Raw genomic sequence first — 18,786 nt, 5'->3', positions numbered from 1 at the left:
GTTTCCACAGGTCTATGGGGGTTGAGCACCTGTGTTCTGGCATGGGGCCTAATGGGGCAACTCAGTCGGTTCAGCCCCCCCTTTCCCTCCATTTATCTGTCCTGGGTTCCTGTGCAGGGTGGTTCAGTCGCTGGCTCTGTTGCCTTACACAACGACCAGGATGGCTTCGTTGCTGCCCATCTGGTCCAGGTTCTCATCACGTTGGGGTGTTCCTATCAAACCTGTGTGTGTGCTTCTTACCTCGCTATGTTGTTGGGGGCTACGTCCACCCAGTACTTTGTCCCTTGCCTTCAGGCGGCATTTCTCCACTCCTATAGCGCCTAGCACACTTTGAGTTTCATCGCGACCACCCCTTGTTTTCCCCTCCTCTATATAGGTGGGGTACCTGGCTGGGTCCTTGTTTTTTGCTGAAAGCACTCACCAGGGCTGCACACTTTTGCAGCCTGGCTCTATTCCTGTTTCTTGGTTATCTACTGCTGCTCATGCAGTCTTCCATTCTCATCTGTTGGAGGAGTTTATGCAATCATGTATGGCTTGGCGTCAGCCGGTCTAGCACAGTCTGTGTTTGTGTCCTGCCTTTGCTCTCCTTCTCCCTCGGTGCTATCTCTCTGGAGGGGTGTGGTGTTCCAGGCGACTAGGGAACCTCCAATTCCCATGGCGGTCACTCCGGGTTCCGGGATGCCCCTTTTTCATTCCTCCCGTCTCTCCTTCAGGATCTAGGTTTTCCCGAGGTGGAGGGCGTTCCGGTCATCCGGATCATGCTACTCATGCTTATTTCGCCTCCCAGGTGTTCAAGGCGGGCCCCTGGGACAGGGGTTTTGCGGCTGCAGCTGTTCAGGTCATCGATTTTGGGCACAAGGACTCTCATGAGCCGGTCTCCATCTTTCTTTTTTCCAGTGGTTTTCTGGTCTCCACCTCCTGTGTTTACCTTCTGCTCAATGTACGTTGCTCTCCCTGGCGTTTTTTCCGCCATGTTCTTTTGACTCATTTGAATCTGAATGGGGCTCTCTTGTGCCCTTTTCCATTTTTGTTTCTCAGCTGGGCTAGCCCTCTGTCTGGTTCTCTGTTCCTTGGAGTTGATTTCCTACCTCCTCCCGGGATGGTTCTGGCCCATCTGGCTTCCTAGCTCCCCTTTTCTTGTCTCTCTACATAGGACGTTCTCTTCCTTTTGGCGCCCTTTTCCATTTCCATGGACAAGGGGTTCTTCCTGGAGTTTGTGGGCCTCGGTTGTTTTATATCCGGGATCTCGTCCGTGGGTCTTGCAGTCAAGTGGGTTCGGGCTCTGGTCTGTTTTCCTTTCTCTGGTGGTTGTTTTTCCCACCCTAGGGGACTGCTTTAGTACGTCTCATCAGTATTGGTATCCCCAATGAAGAGTGACCAAGAAAAGGAGATTTTTTTTTGTACTCGCCGTACTTTTTCTCGTAGCCTTCATTGGGGACACCGCACCCAGCCATTTCTTTCTTTTTTTTATTTTTATTTTTTTCTGGATACTCTTTTCCATTTTATTTATTTATTTTTTTTTTATCCGTGATTCTTTCTAGGGTTCTTTGGACATGTTTGTTTGACTCCTCCTACTGCTTTTGTGACAAAACTGGTTACCTCACTTCCAGTGGGCGGGTATATCCTGCCAGAAAAGGAGCTGACTTTTTTTTCCAAGTGTCAGTGCCTCCTAGTGGCAGGAGCATATACCCTTCAGTATCTGTGTCCCCCAATAAAGGCTACAAGAAAGATTTTACGGTGAGTACAAAAAAAAAATCTTTTTCCTCTAGAGTGCCCCTTTAAAGAACTCAGATAATGTTGCATGGCTATTCTGTTACTGTTCTGCAGTTTTACTTGAAAGACCCACTGCATAGCCTTTATCTGTATAAATATTATGCTTGCACTAGAGACTAGCCTTTTTTAATTGTTCTGTATGCTGTTACTTATTCAGCAAGTTAGTTTAAAAAAAAAATATATATTATTTTACATTGTAGATTCACTATCAAATGTATCTAGTACAATTCAAACTTTTTTTTTTTATTCTCATTATGTAGGTTCTTTGCTTTCTCACACACAACAGATTTATGGTTCTTGGGTTATAGGCCAAAATGCAGGTGGATCACGTAACAACACCAGCTTTTCAGATAACCCAAAGTTCTGGTTACGTGTAAGGGAGCCAAGCGAGATGTATGTAACCCTAATGCAAAGGCCAAAGGTTGGATTAGGAGCCCCCGACAATATACACAACAGCAGAAAGTTGCAACATGAGATCTCAAATAATGTGACCCCAATTGCTGTGGGACTGCACATCTGGAAGGTGAGTTTAATCTTATTTGGTTTTATGAACAGAGGTACTGTACCATCATTTTAGGAATATACTTCCTGATCTAAGTGTTCTTCACTTGCCGTAATGATGTTTTGTGATTTCTAAATCAAACAGATGAAGGGAAATTTATCAAACCATGCTCACAGGAAAAGTGGTGCAATCAGATTCAAGCTTTCATTTTTCAGAGGCCTTCTTAATGTAAATAAAGTATTTGCTAGATGGGTAACAAAAGACGTCATGTTACTTCAAGGAAAAGGGGTAAGATGTCTGATCGCGGGGGGACCGCCGATGAGAACCACCGTGATCTTTACTGAAACACCCCCTGTCATCTGGTGCACAGAGTGATCTTCGCTCCGTGCCTGATGACTGGCGATGCAGAGGCCAAAGGATCGTGACGTCACGGCCAAAGGGGCGTGATGTCATGATCCTCCGGCCCCTGCATCACCAGTCATCAGGCACGGAGCGAAGCTCGCTCTGTGCACCAGATGACAGGGTGCTGCAGGAAAGATCACGGGTGTCCCCAGCAGCAGGCCCCCCCGCAATCAGACATCTTATCAACTATCCTTTGGATAGGAGATAAGATGTCTAGGGGCGGAGTACCCCTTTAACCCTCTAACCCTGGGCACATGCAGCATGTGCAAAGTAGAGAATAAGTGCAGCATATCTTGGCTTGTAGGTTACTATTGGAGATTTTAGTTTTTTTTTTTTAATACAAACCTTCACATATCAAACCACATTCCTGATCGTACAGTGTGATGCTTATATCTTCCAAATGTTAAAGGGGTTGTCCGGAAAAGTAAAAACAAGCCCTTATATGGGTCTGTAGATAAAAAATGGGAGTTATGCCTCTTAAAAGGCCGGGAGAAAAAAAATAAAATTTAAATTTTTTTTTTTAAAGTGGCTGTGTCTTTAATCCAAAATGGGCTGTGTCCTTAAGAGGTTAAAAAGTATAAATAAAATAATTAAATTATAAATAAAAATGGAAAAGCCCATCCCCTAATAAAAATTGATATCACCCCTCTTTCCCAATTTTCAGGTAATAAAATAAAAAAAAAAACTTTTTGTTATTGCCACAACTATCAGAACTACTAAAATATAATGTTTATGGTTCTGCATGGCATAAATGAAAAATAAAAAAACCAAACCCCAGAATGTTAAAAAAAAAAAAAAAAAAAATTAAATTAACCCCTTATGGACTCAGCCCATTTTCACCTTAAGGACTTTTTTTGCAATTCTGACCACTCTCACTTTATGCATTATGCTTAGGAGAAGGGATGCTCCCTGGTGAGGTGTATCAACGGGTGTGTACCCTACGCCACATCCAGGTGATATACCAACCTTAGACGTACTTGCGCTGGGTTTGGCTGCGCTTGGCGCTTGAGAGGGTAGCGGTGTTCGGACTTTGCTGGCCGCTGCACTCTTACCGGTATCGGATCACCCAGAGTGGTGTCCGATAGAAAGGCAATGGGAGTGTAGGTCGATAAAAGAGGACTCGAGTAGCACAGGACAATAAAAACTTTATTGATGTATTGGGGACAAAGCGTTTCGGCATCCACTGATGCCTCAGGTCCACTTACAGCTCCCAGTGTTGCTGTATGCTATGCGCTGGGTAGCTGGAACGGAGTCCTGTTAAATTTCTGTGCTTCTCTCGGTTTGTTTTTCCTATCTACACTTTATGCATTAATAGCTCTGAGATGCTTTTACCTTTTACTCTGATTCCGAGATTGTTTTTTTTTGTGACACATTCTACTTTAACATACTAGTAAATTTTCGTTGTTACTTGCATCCTTTCTTGGTGAAAAATCCCAAAATTTTATGGAACATTTAGAAAATTTTGCATTTTTCTAATTTAGAAACTTTCTACTTGTAAGGAAAATGGACACTCCAAATAAATTTATATATTGATTCACAAACACAATATGTCTACGTTATGTTGGCATCATAAAGTTGACATGTTTTTACTTTTTGAAAACATTAGAGGGCTTCAAAGTAAAGCAACAATCTTCACAAAAAAATTCAAAAATCTGAATTTTTCAGGGAACAGTTAAGTTTGTAGTGGATTTGAGGGGCTTTTCAGTGAGAAATACCCCATTATAGAAACTGTACCCCTCAAAGTATTCAAAATGACATTCAGAAAGTTTAACCCTTTAGGTGTTTCACAGGAATAGCAGCAAAGTGAAAGAGAAAATTCAAAATCTTCATTTTTTACTCTCGCATGTTCTTGTAGAGACATTTTTTGGGGAATTTTTATAAGGGGTAAAAGGAGAAAAATTCCCCCCAAAATTTGTAACCCAATTTCTTTCGAGTACAGAAATACCTCATATGTAGATGTTAAGTGTTCTGTGGGTACACTAGAGGGCTCAGAAGGAAAGGAGCAACAATGGGATTTTGGAGAGTGAATTTTGCTGAAATGGTTTTGGGGGGGCATGTCGCATTTAGGAAGCCCCTATGGTGCCAGAACAGCAAAAAAAAAAACACATGGCATACTATTTTTTAAACTACACCCCTCAAGGAATGTAACAAGGGGTACAGTGAGCCTTAACACCCCACAGGTGTTTGATGACTTTTCGTTAAATTTAGATGTGTAAATGAAAAAAAAATTTTTACTAAAATGCTTGTTTTTCCCCAAATTTTACATTTTTACAAAGGAAAATAGGAGAAAATGCCCCCCAAAATTTGTAACCCCATCTCTTCTGAGTATGGACATCATGTGCTCTACAATGCTCAGAAGGGAAGGAGTCACATTTGGCTTTTGGAAAGCACAGGGGCACAGTGAGCTTTAACACTCCACAGGTGTTTGACGACTTTTCGTTAAAGTCGGATGTGTAAATGAAGAAGAAAAATTTTTTTCCACTGAAATGCTGGTTTTTCCCCACATTTTAAATTTTTACAAGTGGTAATAGGAAAAAATGCCCCCCAAAATTTGTAACCCCATTTCTTCTGAGTAAGAACATACTCCATATGTGGATGTAAAGTTCTCTGCAGGCGAACTACAATGCTCAGAAGAGGTGAGTCATTGGGCTTTTGGAGAGAGAATTTGGTTGGAATAGAAGTCGCGGGCCATGTGCATTTACAAAGCCCCCATGGTGCCAGAACAGTGACCCCATTTTGGAAACTACACTCCTCACAGAATTGAATAAGGGGTGCAGTGAGCATTTACACCCCACTGGCGTTTGACAGACCTTTGGAACAGTAGGCTGTGCAAATGAGAAAACTTCATTTTCAAGGACCACTGTTCCAAAAATCTGTCAGACACCTGTGGGGTGTAATTGCTCACTGCACCCCTTATTACATTATGTGAGGGGTGTAGTTTCCCGCAGAGCATTTTACACCCACATATGGGGTATGTTCATACTTAGGAGACAAATTTTTGGGGTCTTTTTTTCCTTTTACCTCTTGTGAAAATAAAAAGTATGGGGCAACACCAGCATGTTAGTGTAAAAAAAAATATATATATATTTTTTTTACAATAACATGCAAGTGTAGACCCCAACTTTACCTTTTCATAAGGGGTAAAAGGAGAGAAAGCCCCCCAAAATTTGTTAGGCAATTTCTCCCGAGTATGGAAATACCCCATATGTGGCCCTAAACTGTTGCCTTGAAATATGACCGGGCTCCGAAGTGAGAGAGCACCATGAGCATTTGAGGCCTAAATTAAGGATTTGCATAGGGACGGACCCGGATGCAAGAATTAGACTTGCCTCCGATACCAAAATTACCCTACGGCAGTGTTTCCCAAAGAGGGTGCCTCCAGCTGTTGCGAAACTCCCAGGATGCCTGGACAGTCAATGGCTGTCCGGCAATACTGGGAGTTGTTACTTTGCAACAGCTGGAGGTTCCATTTTGGAAACTGTGGCGTACCAGAAGTTTTTCATTTTTATTTGGGGGGGGGACTGTGTAGGGGTATATGTAGTGTTTTATTTTGTGTAGTGTAGTGTTTTTAGGGTACATTCACACGGGCAGAGTTTTACAGAGAGTTTCCAGCTGGGAAAATTGCAGCAGAAAATTTGCTGCATCTCAAACTTGCAGCGAGAAACTCGCTGTAAAACCCCGCCCGTGTGAATGTACCCTGTGCATTCACATGGGGGGGGGCCTCCAGCTGTTGCAAAACTACAACTCCCAGCATGTCCTTTGGCTGTCATGTATGCTGGGGGTTGTAGTTATGCAACAGCTGGAGGCACACTGTTTGCAAAACACAGAGTTACTTAACTCAGTGTTTTGCAACGAGTGTTCCTTCACCCGTTGCAAAATGCTACAACACTCGGCATGATGGGACTTGTAGTTATGCAACAGCTGGAGGCATACTACTAAAACTCCCAGCGTGCCCTTTGATTGCCCGTGCATGCTGGGAGTTGTAATTATGCAACAACTGGAGGCACACTGGTTGCAAAACACTGGGAGTTTGTTACTTAACTCAGTGTTTTTCAACCAGTGTGCCTTCAGCTGTTTCAAAACTACAACTCTCAGGATGCACTTACAGCCGAAGGGCATGCTGGGACTTGTAGTTATGCGACAGCTGGATGCACACTACTGCAACTCCCAGCATGTCCCCATGCTGTCCGTGCATGCTGAGGGTTGTAGTTATGCAACAGCTGGAGGCCCAAAAATGTGCCTCCAGCTGTTGCATAACTACAACTCCCAACGTACACAAACTACCAAAAGGCATGCTGGGAGTTGTAGTTGTGACTTCTGCTGTTGCATAACAATAACTCTCAGCATGCCCTTGTGTGCATGCTGGGAGTTGTTGTTAGCAACAGCAGGAGGCCAGCCTTACCTCCTGCTGCTGTGCAGTGAAGATCCGCCTCCGCTGCTGGGGCCCCAATGCCGGGGATTGGGGGCCACAGGCACACAATCCCGCCACCTGCTCTCGTCCTCCGGAACAGGCCGACTTATCAGGACGGTCGTGAGGTGCCACCTCACTCCTGCTGCTAAAGGAAGATAGGTGCCATCTCCAACTGCACCTATCATCCTTTTTTTACCAGGTCACCATTGACACGTTTATTGCCGCAAATGGCCTTTTTGAATTAAATTGATAGGTCTCAGGACACCCCATACGCCCTGCATCCCCAAGAGGTTAAATAAAAAACTTTTAAAAAGAGATCAGAGTCCTTACTAAACTAATATAGTACCAATAAAAGCTATAGATGATGGTGCAAGAAATGAGCCCCCTCACAGTTTTTTAGCGGTAAAAATGAAGAAGATATGAGTCAGAATAGGGTGATTTTTAAGCATATTTACTTATTTTCTTACAAAGGTTTTTTTTGTTTTTAAAGGGGTATTCCGAGCAAAAACATCTTATCCCCTATCGAAAGGATAGGAGATAAGATGTCTGACCGCGGGGAGCCCCTGGGACCCACCGCGATCTCCCTGCAGCAGCCCGCATTCTATGCATAGCTGCATCTGCAGTTTTGGAAACCGCCAGGCTTCAGAGACGGGGACGCCACGCCCCCTCCATTCATATCTATGGGAGGGGGCGTTGCGGCCGTTACGCCTGCTCCCATAGAAATGAATGGAGGGGGTGTGACGTGACATCATGTCCCAGTCTCGGAAGCCCAGTGGTTTCCGAAACTGCAGACGCAGCTACGCATAGAATGCGGGCTGCTGCAGGGAGATCGCGGGGGGCCCCAGCAGCGGTCCCCCCGCGATCAAACATCTTATCACCTATCCTTTCGATTGGGGATAAGATGTTTTTGCCCGGAATACCACTTTAAGTAATAAAATATAACAAAACTTCTATAAATTGGGTGTTGTATAGACCTACAGAATGAAGATAGCATGTTATTGTTTCTGTAAATTACACTGTGTAAAAACAAAAAAAAAGCAAATAAGCAGGAAAAATGAAAATGTAAAATTGGCTGCGTTATCAAGGATACATAAGCCCTGCCTTTCTCTTCTTTGCTTTTTTTTTTTTTTTCTGTCTCTAGGTGGAAAAGCGTCGCTTGAACATTCAGAAGATCATTCAAACACCACCTGTGGCTGGGACCTCCTCGCACAGTTATGATAGACAACTGCATCTGCGGTGCGAGTTATTGCCAGGATATCATCTGATTATCCCCAGCACCTTTCTCAGGGACACAGAAGGGGACTTCTTGCTGCGTGTGCTCACCAATGGACCCATCTCACTCAGGTTACATTGAACAGCCCACATAGATCAGTATAATTAATGGTCCGAAGTTTAATGAAAATTGCATTAAGATTCAGATTGCATTCTATTTTTGTTACTTTCTTCCAAATAAAATGTGAAAACTTATAGGGGAATGATTATCAACTCATTCACATTTAATACATACACAATGGAGGCCTGTGAGTTATAAGTTTTTGCTCTAAAATTAGTTCACTAATAATATGCATTTCTGATAAGAAATGGAGAAAATCAACTTTGTGATTTATCAGACCAATGTCTATGCAGACACTGCAATGGCAGGTAAAAATATACATTGTATAACATATATTGTATCTTTCTTAAATGGGCACGGTCATGAAATAAAAAAAGATTTGTAAATTACTTCTGTTAAAAAATCTTAATCCTTTCAATAGTAATTAGCTTCTGAAGTTTTCTGTCTAACTGCTCAATGATGTTGTCACGTCCCGGGAGCTGTGCATGATGGGAGAATATCCCCATAGGAACTGCACAGCTCCTGTGACGTGAGTCATCAGAAAGCAGTTAGACAGAAAACAACAACTCCACTTCAGAAGCTAATAACTATTGAAAGGATTAAGATTTTTTTAATAGAAGTAATTTACAAATCTGTTTAACTTTCCGGAGCCAGTTGATATATAAAAAAAGTTTGGGCCTGGAATACCCCTTTAAGTACTACAACATATCTATAATATACTTTAATTAAAAAAAGTGATTTTAAACCAGTTTAACATCAAATTCGGGTCGCCCTCCTAGTGGCCGAATGCATTCGGCAATGACGTCACTACAGAATTTCGACTCATTTCAGCCTGGCAAATGAGTCGAAATTCAGTCACTGCGGAGCTCGCTCCCGCCTGTCAATCAAACAGGCGAGAGCGAGCATGCTGATAGCTGGGGCTGCGTGCATTGGCCAGCTCGACTGGCCTCGCGCGTGGCCCTGCCCTCCCGGGTTACCCTGTCCGGAGGCAGCCCACGCACTCATTGCTGCGCTGATCCTCCGGATGGGTAAGTCTGATCTGAGGTCTTATAATACTTTATACAACTCCCAACATGACCATACAGTCATCAGCTTTCAGGGCATGCTGGGAGTTGTAGTTTTGCAGCAGCTGGAGGCACCCTGATTACACACGAGTGTTTCTCAAACAGTGTGCCTCCAGCTGCTGAAAAACTACAACAGCAAGCATGCCATGACAGCTGTATGGGCATACTGGAAGTTGTAGTTTTTCAACGTGCACGGCAGGCCGGCGATGCTCCTCTACTCCTCCTCCATGGATAGCACATGTACAGCTAAACAGTGAGGAGGGGACCCCAGAGCTGCCTTCCGTGCTATTGGCCGATCATCTATGCGCGCTCCCATAGCACTGCATAGACGATGTGAGGGCGGAAGCAAGCGCCCAGCAAGGCGTCAGTGACGTTGCGCCTGTTGGGAAGTGCTGCTTCCTGCCCTGCTTTATAGAGCAGATTTAGAAGCATTAAATCTGCTCTATTAAAGCAATTTAAAAATGTTTGAAGCCAGGTAGGGGGTTAGGGCTAGATTACTACTAGGTAGGGACATATTAGATTATATAGTACTTGGTGGGAGCTACCCTTTAAAATTGTTTAGAAGTAAAGCTAACTATATTTTTTTTTATATTTAAATGAAAGTGGTTGTCCAGTATAATTTTTTTTCTTAATCTTAAAAGGGAAAGTTAAACAGATTTGTAAATTAAAGAGGAAGAAATATGTGCAGCTCACAATTATATCACCAACCGAGGACAAATGGGTAATGCACCTATACCTATGGTGCCAATAATAAATATTAGAAAAAGAGACAAAAATACCCAGACCTCAAGAGACAAAAAGTCTTTACCTTCCTTGAGGTCTGGGTATTTTTGTCTCTTTTTCTAAGATTTGTAAATTACTTCTATTAAAAAATCTTTACCCTTCCAGTACTTTTTAGCAGCTGTATGCTACAGAGGAAATTATTTTCTTTTTGAATTTTTTTTGTCTTGTCCACAGTGCTCTCTGCTGACACCTCTGTCAGTGTCAGGAACTGTCCAGAGCAGTATAGGTTTACAATGGGGAATTTCTCCTGCTCGGGACAGTTCCTGATACGAGCATCAGGTGTCAGCAGAGAGCACTGTGGACAAGACAAAAAAGAAATTCAAAAAGAAAAGAATTTCCTCTGTGGCATACAGCTGCTAAAATGTACTGGAAGGGTAAAGATTTTTTTTTAATAGAAGTCATTTACAAATCTGTTTAACTTTCTGGCACCAGTTGATTTAAAAAAATAAAATAAAAAAGTTTTCCACCGGAGTACCCCTTTAATGGGATTGGCAGCAATCTTGCAGTGTCTATAGTATGGTTTTTCCTTCAGCCACTAAATTCTATGTTTTTCTCTCCTGATTTAGTGAAATAACCTCCAATAAGCCTGTGGAGAGGGCAAGTGAGGATGTGATTCCTGGCATATGGGAAACACTGGAGCTTAAAGGGCAGTGGAAGAAGAACAACAGTGCAGGAGGCAGCAGGAACTTTCCATCTTACCACCTTAACCCAGCCATTCCTTTTTGTGTGCCCACTAATTCACAGCTGGTAAAGGTGACACTTCGCCAGCACAATCAGCAGACTCTGTGCCATGCCATTGGTTTTCATGTTTACTTGGTGAGTCATTTATTTTGCTGTACTATAAACTAATATGTGGACTTAAGTATTCATAATTGACAATATTAATGACAAATTAATAATTATTTTGCCCTGTGCACTTTTGGAACATCAAAGGGCTTTTCCAGGGACATATATGTACAATAAAGAAGTATGATGCTCACACATGTCCTTTCTGTTAATAAAAAATGTGGTCCCTGATCTATAGTGGTAAGGATCTGGGTCATTATTTGAATGCTATACAATTTCCTATGCTAGCTGCTGCATCTGTTGCACTCTTAGACTCCCCACTTATGGAAGATGTAGCTAATGGGAAGTTACTGGGCCCTACTCCCTTTATTGTGACTTCTTACTTGAAATCTATGTATTATGAGACATTTAGTTCTGACACTTTACCTGCCTCCATGTATGATGCTAATTTTGTGGTGATAGGAAAACCTGATAAAGACCCTGTAGACTGTGGATCGTATAGGTCCCTATAAGTTACTCAATGGGGACTATAATTATTGAACAACATTTTTTCCAGTAGGCTGAACCGCATCATACTCTCTATTGACTAGACTAATTCCATGCCCAGCAAATCTATGTCAGAGAACATCAGGAGGGTTCAGGTTGCCATAAAGGCAGGTGTGGCCCTGGGCAATGACGGGCCTCTTGCCTCTTTAGACGTGGCCAAAACTTTTGATTCCATTGAATGGATTTATTTGCTAGACATACTTAGATCTTTCGGGTTTGGCCCCAATTTCATTAAGTGACTCACTATGTAATACATGTTTCCTAGAGCGAGAGTACAGGTCAATGACGTCCTCTGACAACTCTTTGCTTGGCAGGGTAAAACACCAGGGTCGCCCACTGTCGTTACTTCCTGTGGTGGTGGTGGTGGTGGTGGAACTGCTGGTCCTGGATTCTTATTATAAAGATATGCCTTCAGGGGGGGAGAGAAGACAGGTTAGGGTTATATGCCAATTATAAGGTTCTGTTTGTGTCTGACCCTTCCAATACCCTTCCTCATGCCATTCAGCTTTTTGATAATTTCAGAGACTTTTCTAGCCTCTGTATGAATTAAATAATATAGGCTTACATGCCGCTGTTAGCAGAGCCTGGATCCTCCACCCTCTGTGGTTTGCCAGTAGTAGAACAGTTGAAATAACAAGTTTAATTGTACATATGGACATTCATGATGGCCTTGCCTTTCCTATTCTGTATCCCCCTATGTTACAAAGTGCCCTTCCTTTAGCAGTCTCTGGCTAGGTGAATTTCATTAAAATGATCATACACCTAAATATCTACAGTAGCTCACATAAGTGAGTATACTCCTCACATTTTTTGTAAATATTTTATTCTATATTTTCTGTGACAACACTAAAGAAATGACACTCTACGACAATGTAATGTAGTGAGTGTGCAGCCTGTATAACAGTGTTTAATGTTGTGTCCTCTTAGAATAACTCAACACACAACCATTAATGTCTAAACCTTGGCAACAAAAGTAATTACACCCCTAAGTGGAAATGACCAAATTGGGCCCAAAGTGTTAATATTGTGTGTGTGTGTGTGTTCCCTCAATGAACTGTAGCTCCTCGATGCCAGCAGCACTCATGCAGCCCCAGACCATGACACTCCCACCACCATGCTTGACTGTAGGTACTTCTCATTTTTTGCTTCCACGCATGCCTGACACCATCTGAACCAAATAAGTTTATTTTGGTCTCAGGACATGGTTCCAGTAAGCCATGTCCTTAGTCCAAATTATTTCTTTGGTCTTCTTCTGGCACTTGGAACCCTGCAATCCACAAAGGAGGAGGGGGAATTTCCTTTAGAAGGAATGATATGCCCCTACACTTGGTCATGGAACGTCAGCCCTCCCCCTCAATGCAGAAGAAGCAGGGCTCTAATGTGCGCTCTATGGGCAGACTGATTGACATCTTGGAGCACCAATCAGAGCACTGCTTCTTTTGCATGGTCCACCTGCATTTCCTGGATTTTTTCTGGAACGCAGATGGCGCGGCCAATGAAGAGGACCTCATCCATGCCGGAACAAGGATCCTTAGTGACATGGATATAGGTAAATATATTTAAAAAACTAAAATTCTATTTAGTTTTTATTTTTTAATGCTCTGTCGCATATCAAAAGTTTGTATATGTGTATTTGCCCATTTAAGGCCGACCTCTCCTTATGGAATAACCCACAATTGGTTTATTTAACTTCTGTGATAGATCAGACATTCTGGATTGTCCATTGGGTTGTCCTGCTTGGGGATGTGTGTATATATAAGGATAATTTTTAAAAGTCCTTTACACAATTGCAGAATGACTTTGCCTTGTCACATTCAGTTTACTTCTCCTAGGCTACCTATCTCTGATTATCCACAGATTAGGATTCTCTGGTCTCAAGGGCCAAGAGGAATTGTACTCGTTCTATACACTCAGTTAACTTGGCCAAAGTTTCCCTGGTTTCTGTCGATATAAAGTATTAGAAGGAATTTATTCCCTTTATCACCAATGAGAACTGGTCTGACATTGTATGTCCTGCTGCAAATAATAAACCAAATCATACACTAGTTAAATCAGTCCAGTTGGCTTATACAGTAGTGGCCGTAAATGTTGGCACCTCTGAAATTTTCAAGAAAAAGAAGTATTTCTCACAGAAAAGGATTGCAGTAACACATGTTTATTCCCTTTGTGTGTATTGGAACTAAACCAAAAAAAGTGAGGGAAAAAAAAGCAAATTGGACATAATGTCACACCAAACTCCAAAAATGAGCTTGAAAAAATTATTGGCACCCTTTCAAAATTGTGGATAAATAAGATTGTTTCAAGCAAGCAATGCTCCTTTAAACTCGCCTGAGGCAAGTAACAGGTGTGGGCAATATAAAAATCACACCTGAAAGCATATAAAAAGGAGAGACATTCACTTAGTATTTGCATTGTGTGTCTGTGTGTGCCACACTAAGCATTGACAACAGAAAGAGAAGAGAACGGTCTGAGGACTTGAGAACCAAAATTGTGGAAAAATATCAACAATCTCAATGTTACAAGTCCATCTCCAGAGATCTATATTTGCCTTTGTCCACAGTGCGCAACATTATCAAGAAGCTTGCAACCCATGGCACTGTAGCTAATCTCCCTGAGCGTGGACATAAGAGAAAACTTGATGACAGGTGTCAAAGCAGGATAGTCCGCATGGTGGATAAGCAGCCCCAAACAATTTCCCTTACACTGATGCACTGAGTCTGCAGTACAGCTTGAATATCAGTCGACATTTGAATGAAATGAATCGCTATTGCAGGAGACCCAGGAGGACCCACTGCTGACAGACATAAAAAGCAAGACTTGAGTGAGTTAAAATACTTCTGGGAAAACATCTTGTGGACAAATGAGACCAAGATAGAGCTTTTTGGTAAACCACATCATTCTACTGTTTACCGAAAATGTAATGAGGCCTACAAAGAAAAGAACAAAAGTGAAATATGGTGGAGGTTCAGTGATGATTTTGGGGTTGTTTTTGCTGCCACTGGGTGCCTTGAATGTGTGTAAGGCATCATGAAATCTGAGGATTACCAACAGATTTTGGGTCCCACTGTACAGCCCAGTGTCAAAAAGCTGGGTTTGTGCCCATGAACTTGGGTTTTCCAGCAGGACAATGGGGGACATGTATCAAAGATTTTACCCCTGTTCTGTGTGTATTTTTTTGCACAAAATTTTGCGCAAGCCCTTTTTTTGTGCATTTTTTTGCGCACGTTTTGGTAGAGCATGTCCTCCAGATGTGCCTAAATCGGGGTATCTTGGAGTGACATCTATAGTACACATGGATTTATTAACTGCGTACTTTTCCTTTACACCAAAAATTTTGCCGCAAGAGATGTTTTTTTTTGCGCAAATATAAGCCATCTTGGACTTAACGTAGCAAGATGCTCTAAATAATCTATTCTAATTTCCAAAGAGTGGATTGAGGTGATTTACCTGCAATTTATGAAGCTCATTGCACTTAATTGATAAATTTAGCACTTCTGCACATAACTTAGAATTCAGGAAAAGGGGTAAAATGCTTCTACCATACACAAATACTGATACATGTCCCCCAATGACCCCAAATATATGTCAAAAAGCACCCAGAAATGGATGGCAAGTTCTGAAGTGGCCAGCAATGAGTCCAGATCTAAATCCCATTGAACACCTGTGGAGAGATTGCTGTTGGGAAAAGGCACCTTCCAATAAGAGAGACCTGGAGCAGTTTGCAAAGGAAGAGTGGTCCAACATTCCGGCTGAGAGGTGTAAGAAGCTTATTGATGGTTATAGGAAGCGACTGATTTCAGTTATTTTTTTCCAAAGGGTGTGCAACCAAATATTAAGTTAAGGGTGCCATTAATTTTGTCCAGCCCTATTTTTGGAGTTTGGTGTGACATTATGTGCAATTTGCTTTTTTTCCTCCCTTTTTTGGTTTAGTTCCAATACACACAAAGGGAATAAACATGTGTATAGCAAAACGTGTTACTGCAATCCTTTTCTGTGAGAAATACTTCATTTTCTAGAAAAATTTCAAAGGTGCCAACATTTACAGCCATGACTGTATTACATGACATTGTACTATATCAGATTTCTGGCATATGATCTAAACGTGCCTATATATACAATACTTTTGGCAAGAAATTGTTGATTTTCTATTTGCCCTGCTATCTGTCACTGTTCAGCTTGATCGTCTGGTCTGTCACTTTGGAGTCCTGTCTGAGGAGACAAGGCAACATCATGTGAGGGTTTTTCTTAGTAAAATACTCTTTTTGACCAAGAAGATGTATGGACACGCAGCCATCTTTTCTTTCCTATAGCAATCTTTGGTGAATACTGTTATTCCCTTTTGAGCAGGTGATCTTTAAGAAAAGGAAATGCCCTAATCAATTTTAAAAGGTATGAAGGATAGGATGTGACTCATTTTCTACTGTCAGCTTTTACGTCACTATTAATGTTCTGCTCTGTCCTGCCCTCTTCCCTTATATTACAAATACTACTTCTGTGATTTTATGACTTTGTGCCTTTATGGTCTACTGGAGAACTTTCATCATATGTCATGCTATGCATGTTTGATGCAGGTTAAAAAAGAAAAAAATGATCCCTATGTGTTTCATTCACATACAAAAAGGGTGACAATCAGTAGTCTTCTGAAGAATTTAACAGAAGAACACCCTTATTATAAACAGGATGGTAGGGGAGGTGCTCTGTTGCAAGTTTTGCACTGGGGACAACCACTTCTGTATTGATTTAGGTATTTTAAATGTGTCTAAATATATGATTTTATTTTTTATTTGTCTTAGGCACCAGCTGATGGCAGCCTCTGTCTATTATCACAAGAACCATGTGCCAGTTGTATTCCACATAGTTATTCCTTGGAAGTGTCAAAAACCTGTATTCTCGCCTCTGGACAATATATTGTTGTGCCTTCCACTTACCTTCCTGACCAGGAGTGCAAATTCTCAATTTTCATCTCTACCAAGACTGAGAGGTAAGTATGCAGTATGCGTGTCACATTTTTCTCTATTTTTTATTTTTATTATTTCAAAATAGAGAAAATTATATAGGGAAGTGTATAGAGAGGGAAATGATGTAATGAAAATAAATGTTCACACCAGGGGCTTTTTTAACCATTTTGTATTTTGTTCATTTTACTATAAAATATACTGATAAACATTAAATAAATAATATATTTGTGCATTATTTGCAATCATACCCAATTTGTATAGTTTTCATTGTTCTAAAACTTTAATTAAAATAAAATATTTAAAACACAATTTTCTTAACTTTATCACTTTACTTTCCGGTCTACAGTGCTGCCTGTGGGCTCATTCTTTCTTTAGTTTTTATCATCCATTTTGGCATAGATCACTTTTTATTTAGTTTTGCACCATGCAGTGTGCGGTTTTGATAGCATAATATTTCAGACATTTACACACGCGTTGATACCCAATATGTTTGTTTTTGTTTGAAAAATGGGGTGATATTTTTAAATCTTAATTTATTTATTTTTTATTAAACGGAGATTGGTCCATGCCAGCTATTAGCAGCAGGCCTTAGCTGCTGAAAGCTCGGGACCTGAGCTTGCTCCATACACTCTTAGGCTATGGTCCCACGTAGCACTAAGGCAGCGTATTTCACGAAATATGCTGTGTATTCTGCACTGAGCATACACACAGGGCTAGCCAGCTTCAGCCCTTTGTGTTCAGTGAGGTTTGGGGGCGGGGCCGTGTGTCACAGGCTTGCCGTCGGCTAGCCCTGTGTGCATGCTTAGTGCAGAATGTGCAGCGTATTTTCTGCTGTGCAGTGTGAAATACGCTGTGTTTGCGCTACAAGGGGCCGTAGCCTTAATGTCGCTAGATGAAAACAAACATCATGGGCCAGTTAGGTGTTACATTTTATTTACCTATTAAAATCAATTTTTCTTTACTTGTAACTACTTTGTTTGCACAGGAAACCTATAAAAAGCGAAGAGACCCTGGGGAAGATCTTAAAAGAGGTCAGTAATTCATTGCGTACATTTGTGCTGGACCTTATGCTTTATAAAGTCTTGGCTTTATTTATTTATTTTTATCTAATATGTTTAATATATTAATGTCTATGGACTGGCAGCCGTCAGAGCACACAGTTTATAAAAATAAAATAAAAATAAAGTATACTGTAATTCTAGTGTTGGAATTACAGGCTTTTTCTCTTTTCCTAAACAGTGTGCATACTGAATACATATCTTTTTTTTTTTTTTGTTTATTTTAGTGTGTGTGAACATAGCCTAATATTGTTCGAATATACACAAGCAACAAGTTGAATATTTTTTGTTTTTGTCTTTCGATTTCTAGGTTTCAGTTATATCACTCATGAAGTAGAAAAGGCCATTTTAGGATGTTTTACGCTCTTTCTTAATAAGATGACCAAAAAAAATTTGTACTTACGTTTTACAGACTTTTCTGGAAACCTTTTGTAAACTGACAAACAGGGTATTAAACTAATCACATAGCATGTTTGTCACTGAAGTAGAACTTGAGACTGCCAACTATAATCTAAAACCTAAGCTGCTATTGAAAATGATTGAAAATGAATTTTGCTTGTCCCTGTGTTTTTATATTTTGAATGTAGTAAATGTGTACTGTGATCATACAGTAAATTAAGCTTTATTTTTCTGTCTGGTCTGTTATCTTTCACTTGGTAGATTCAATATGATTCAAGACCCTACTTTGATGCAGTGCTACAAAATAATGTGTGTGTGTATATTTTTTTATATATATATATATATATATATATATATATATATTATATATACACACACATATATATCTCAGGGATCGACCGATTATCGGTTTGGCCGATAATCACGATTTTGGGCATTATCGGTATGGGCAATTAACTTGCCGATAATCCGATAATGCCCCGCCGCCCGCACCGCGTCCCCACCAATCCCCCCCCAAGTCCCGACCCGTCGCACCGCCCCAGCCCCATTGCCTCCCCCATTCCCGGTTTTATAATTAGCTGTTCCCGGGGTCCACGCTACTTCTGGCTCCTTCTGCGTCCTGCGCTACGACGAGTGACGCGACTTCACTGTCAGTGCGCACAGTGACAGCTCATGAGGACGCCACCGGAGCCAGATGTAGAGTGGACTCCGGGAACAGGTAATTATAAAACCGGGGATGGGGGAGGCAATGGGGCCGTGGTGGTGGGGGGT

The 18,786-nt window shown here is 41.4% G+C and overlaps 1 protein-coding gene across 6 annotated transcripts in view; it reads left to right on the top strand.

Annotated features, from left to right (window-relative positions):
• Positions 1–18,229, top strand: part of CAPN10 (calpain 10) — a 38,069-nt gene extending 19,840 nt beyond the window's left edge. For all 6 annotated transcript variants that reach the window (XM_056565593.1, XM_056565590.1, XM_056565592.1 and 3 more), the window contains exons 8-13: positions 2,034–2,296; positions 8,230–8,432; positions 10,835–11,084; positions 16,394–16,581; positions 17,544–17,589; positions 17,927–18,229. In XM_056565593.1, the coding sequence (XP_056421568.1) occupies positions 2,034–2,296; positions 8,230–8,432; positions 10,835–11,084; positions 16,394–16,581; positions 17,544–17,589; positions 17,927–17,953 (977 nt within the window). In that variant the 3' untranslated portion in view covers positions 17,954–18,229. The remainder of the gene's footprint in view (positions 1–2,033; positions 2,297–8,229; positions 8,433–10,834; positions 11,085–16,393; positions 16,582–17,543; positions 17,590–17,926) is intronic.
• Positions 18,230–18,786: the final 557 nt, after the last annotated feature.

This window comes from Hyla sarda, chromosome 3, assembly GCF_029499605.1.
Source record: "Hyla sarda isolate aHylSar1 chromosome 3, aHylSar1.hap1, whole genome shotgun sequence".
NCBI classification, from domain to species: domain Eukaryota; kingdom Metazoa; phylum Chordata; class Amphibia; order Anura; family Hylidae; genus Hyla; species Hyla sarda.
The sequence above is the reverse complement of the archived record's forward strand: the minus strand, read 5'-3'. Positions and strand labels throughout refer to the sequence as shown.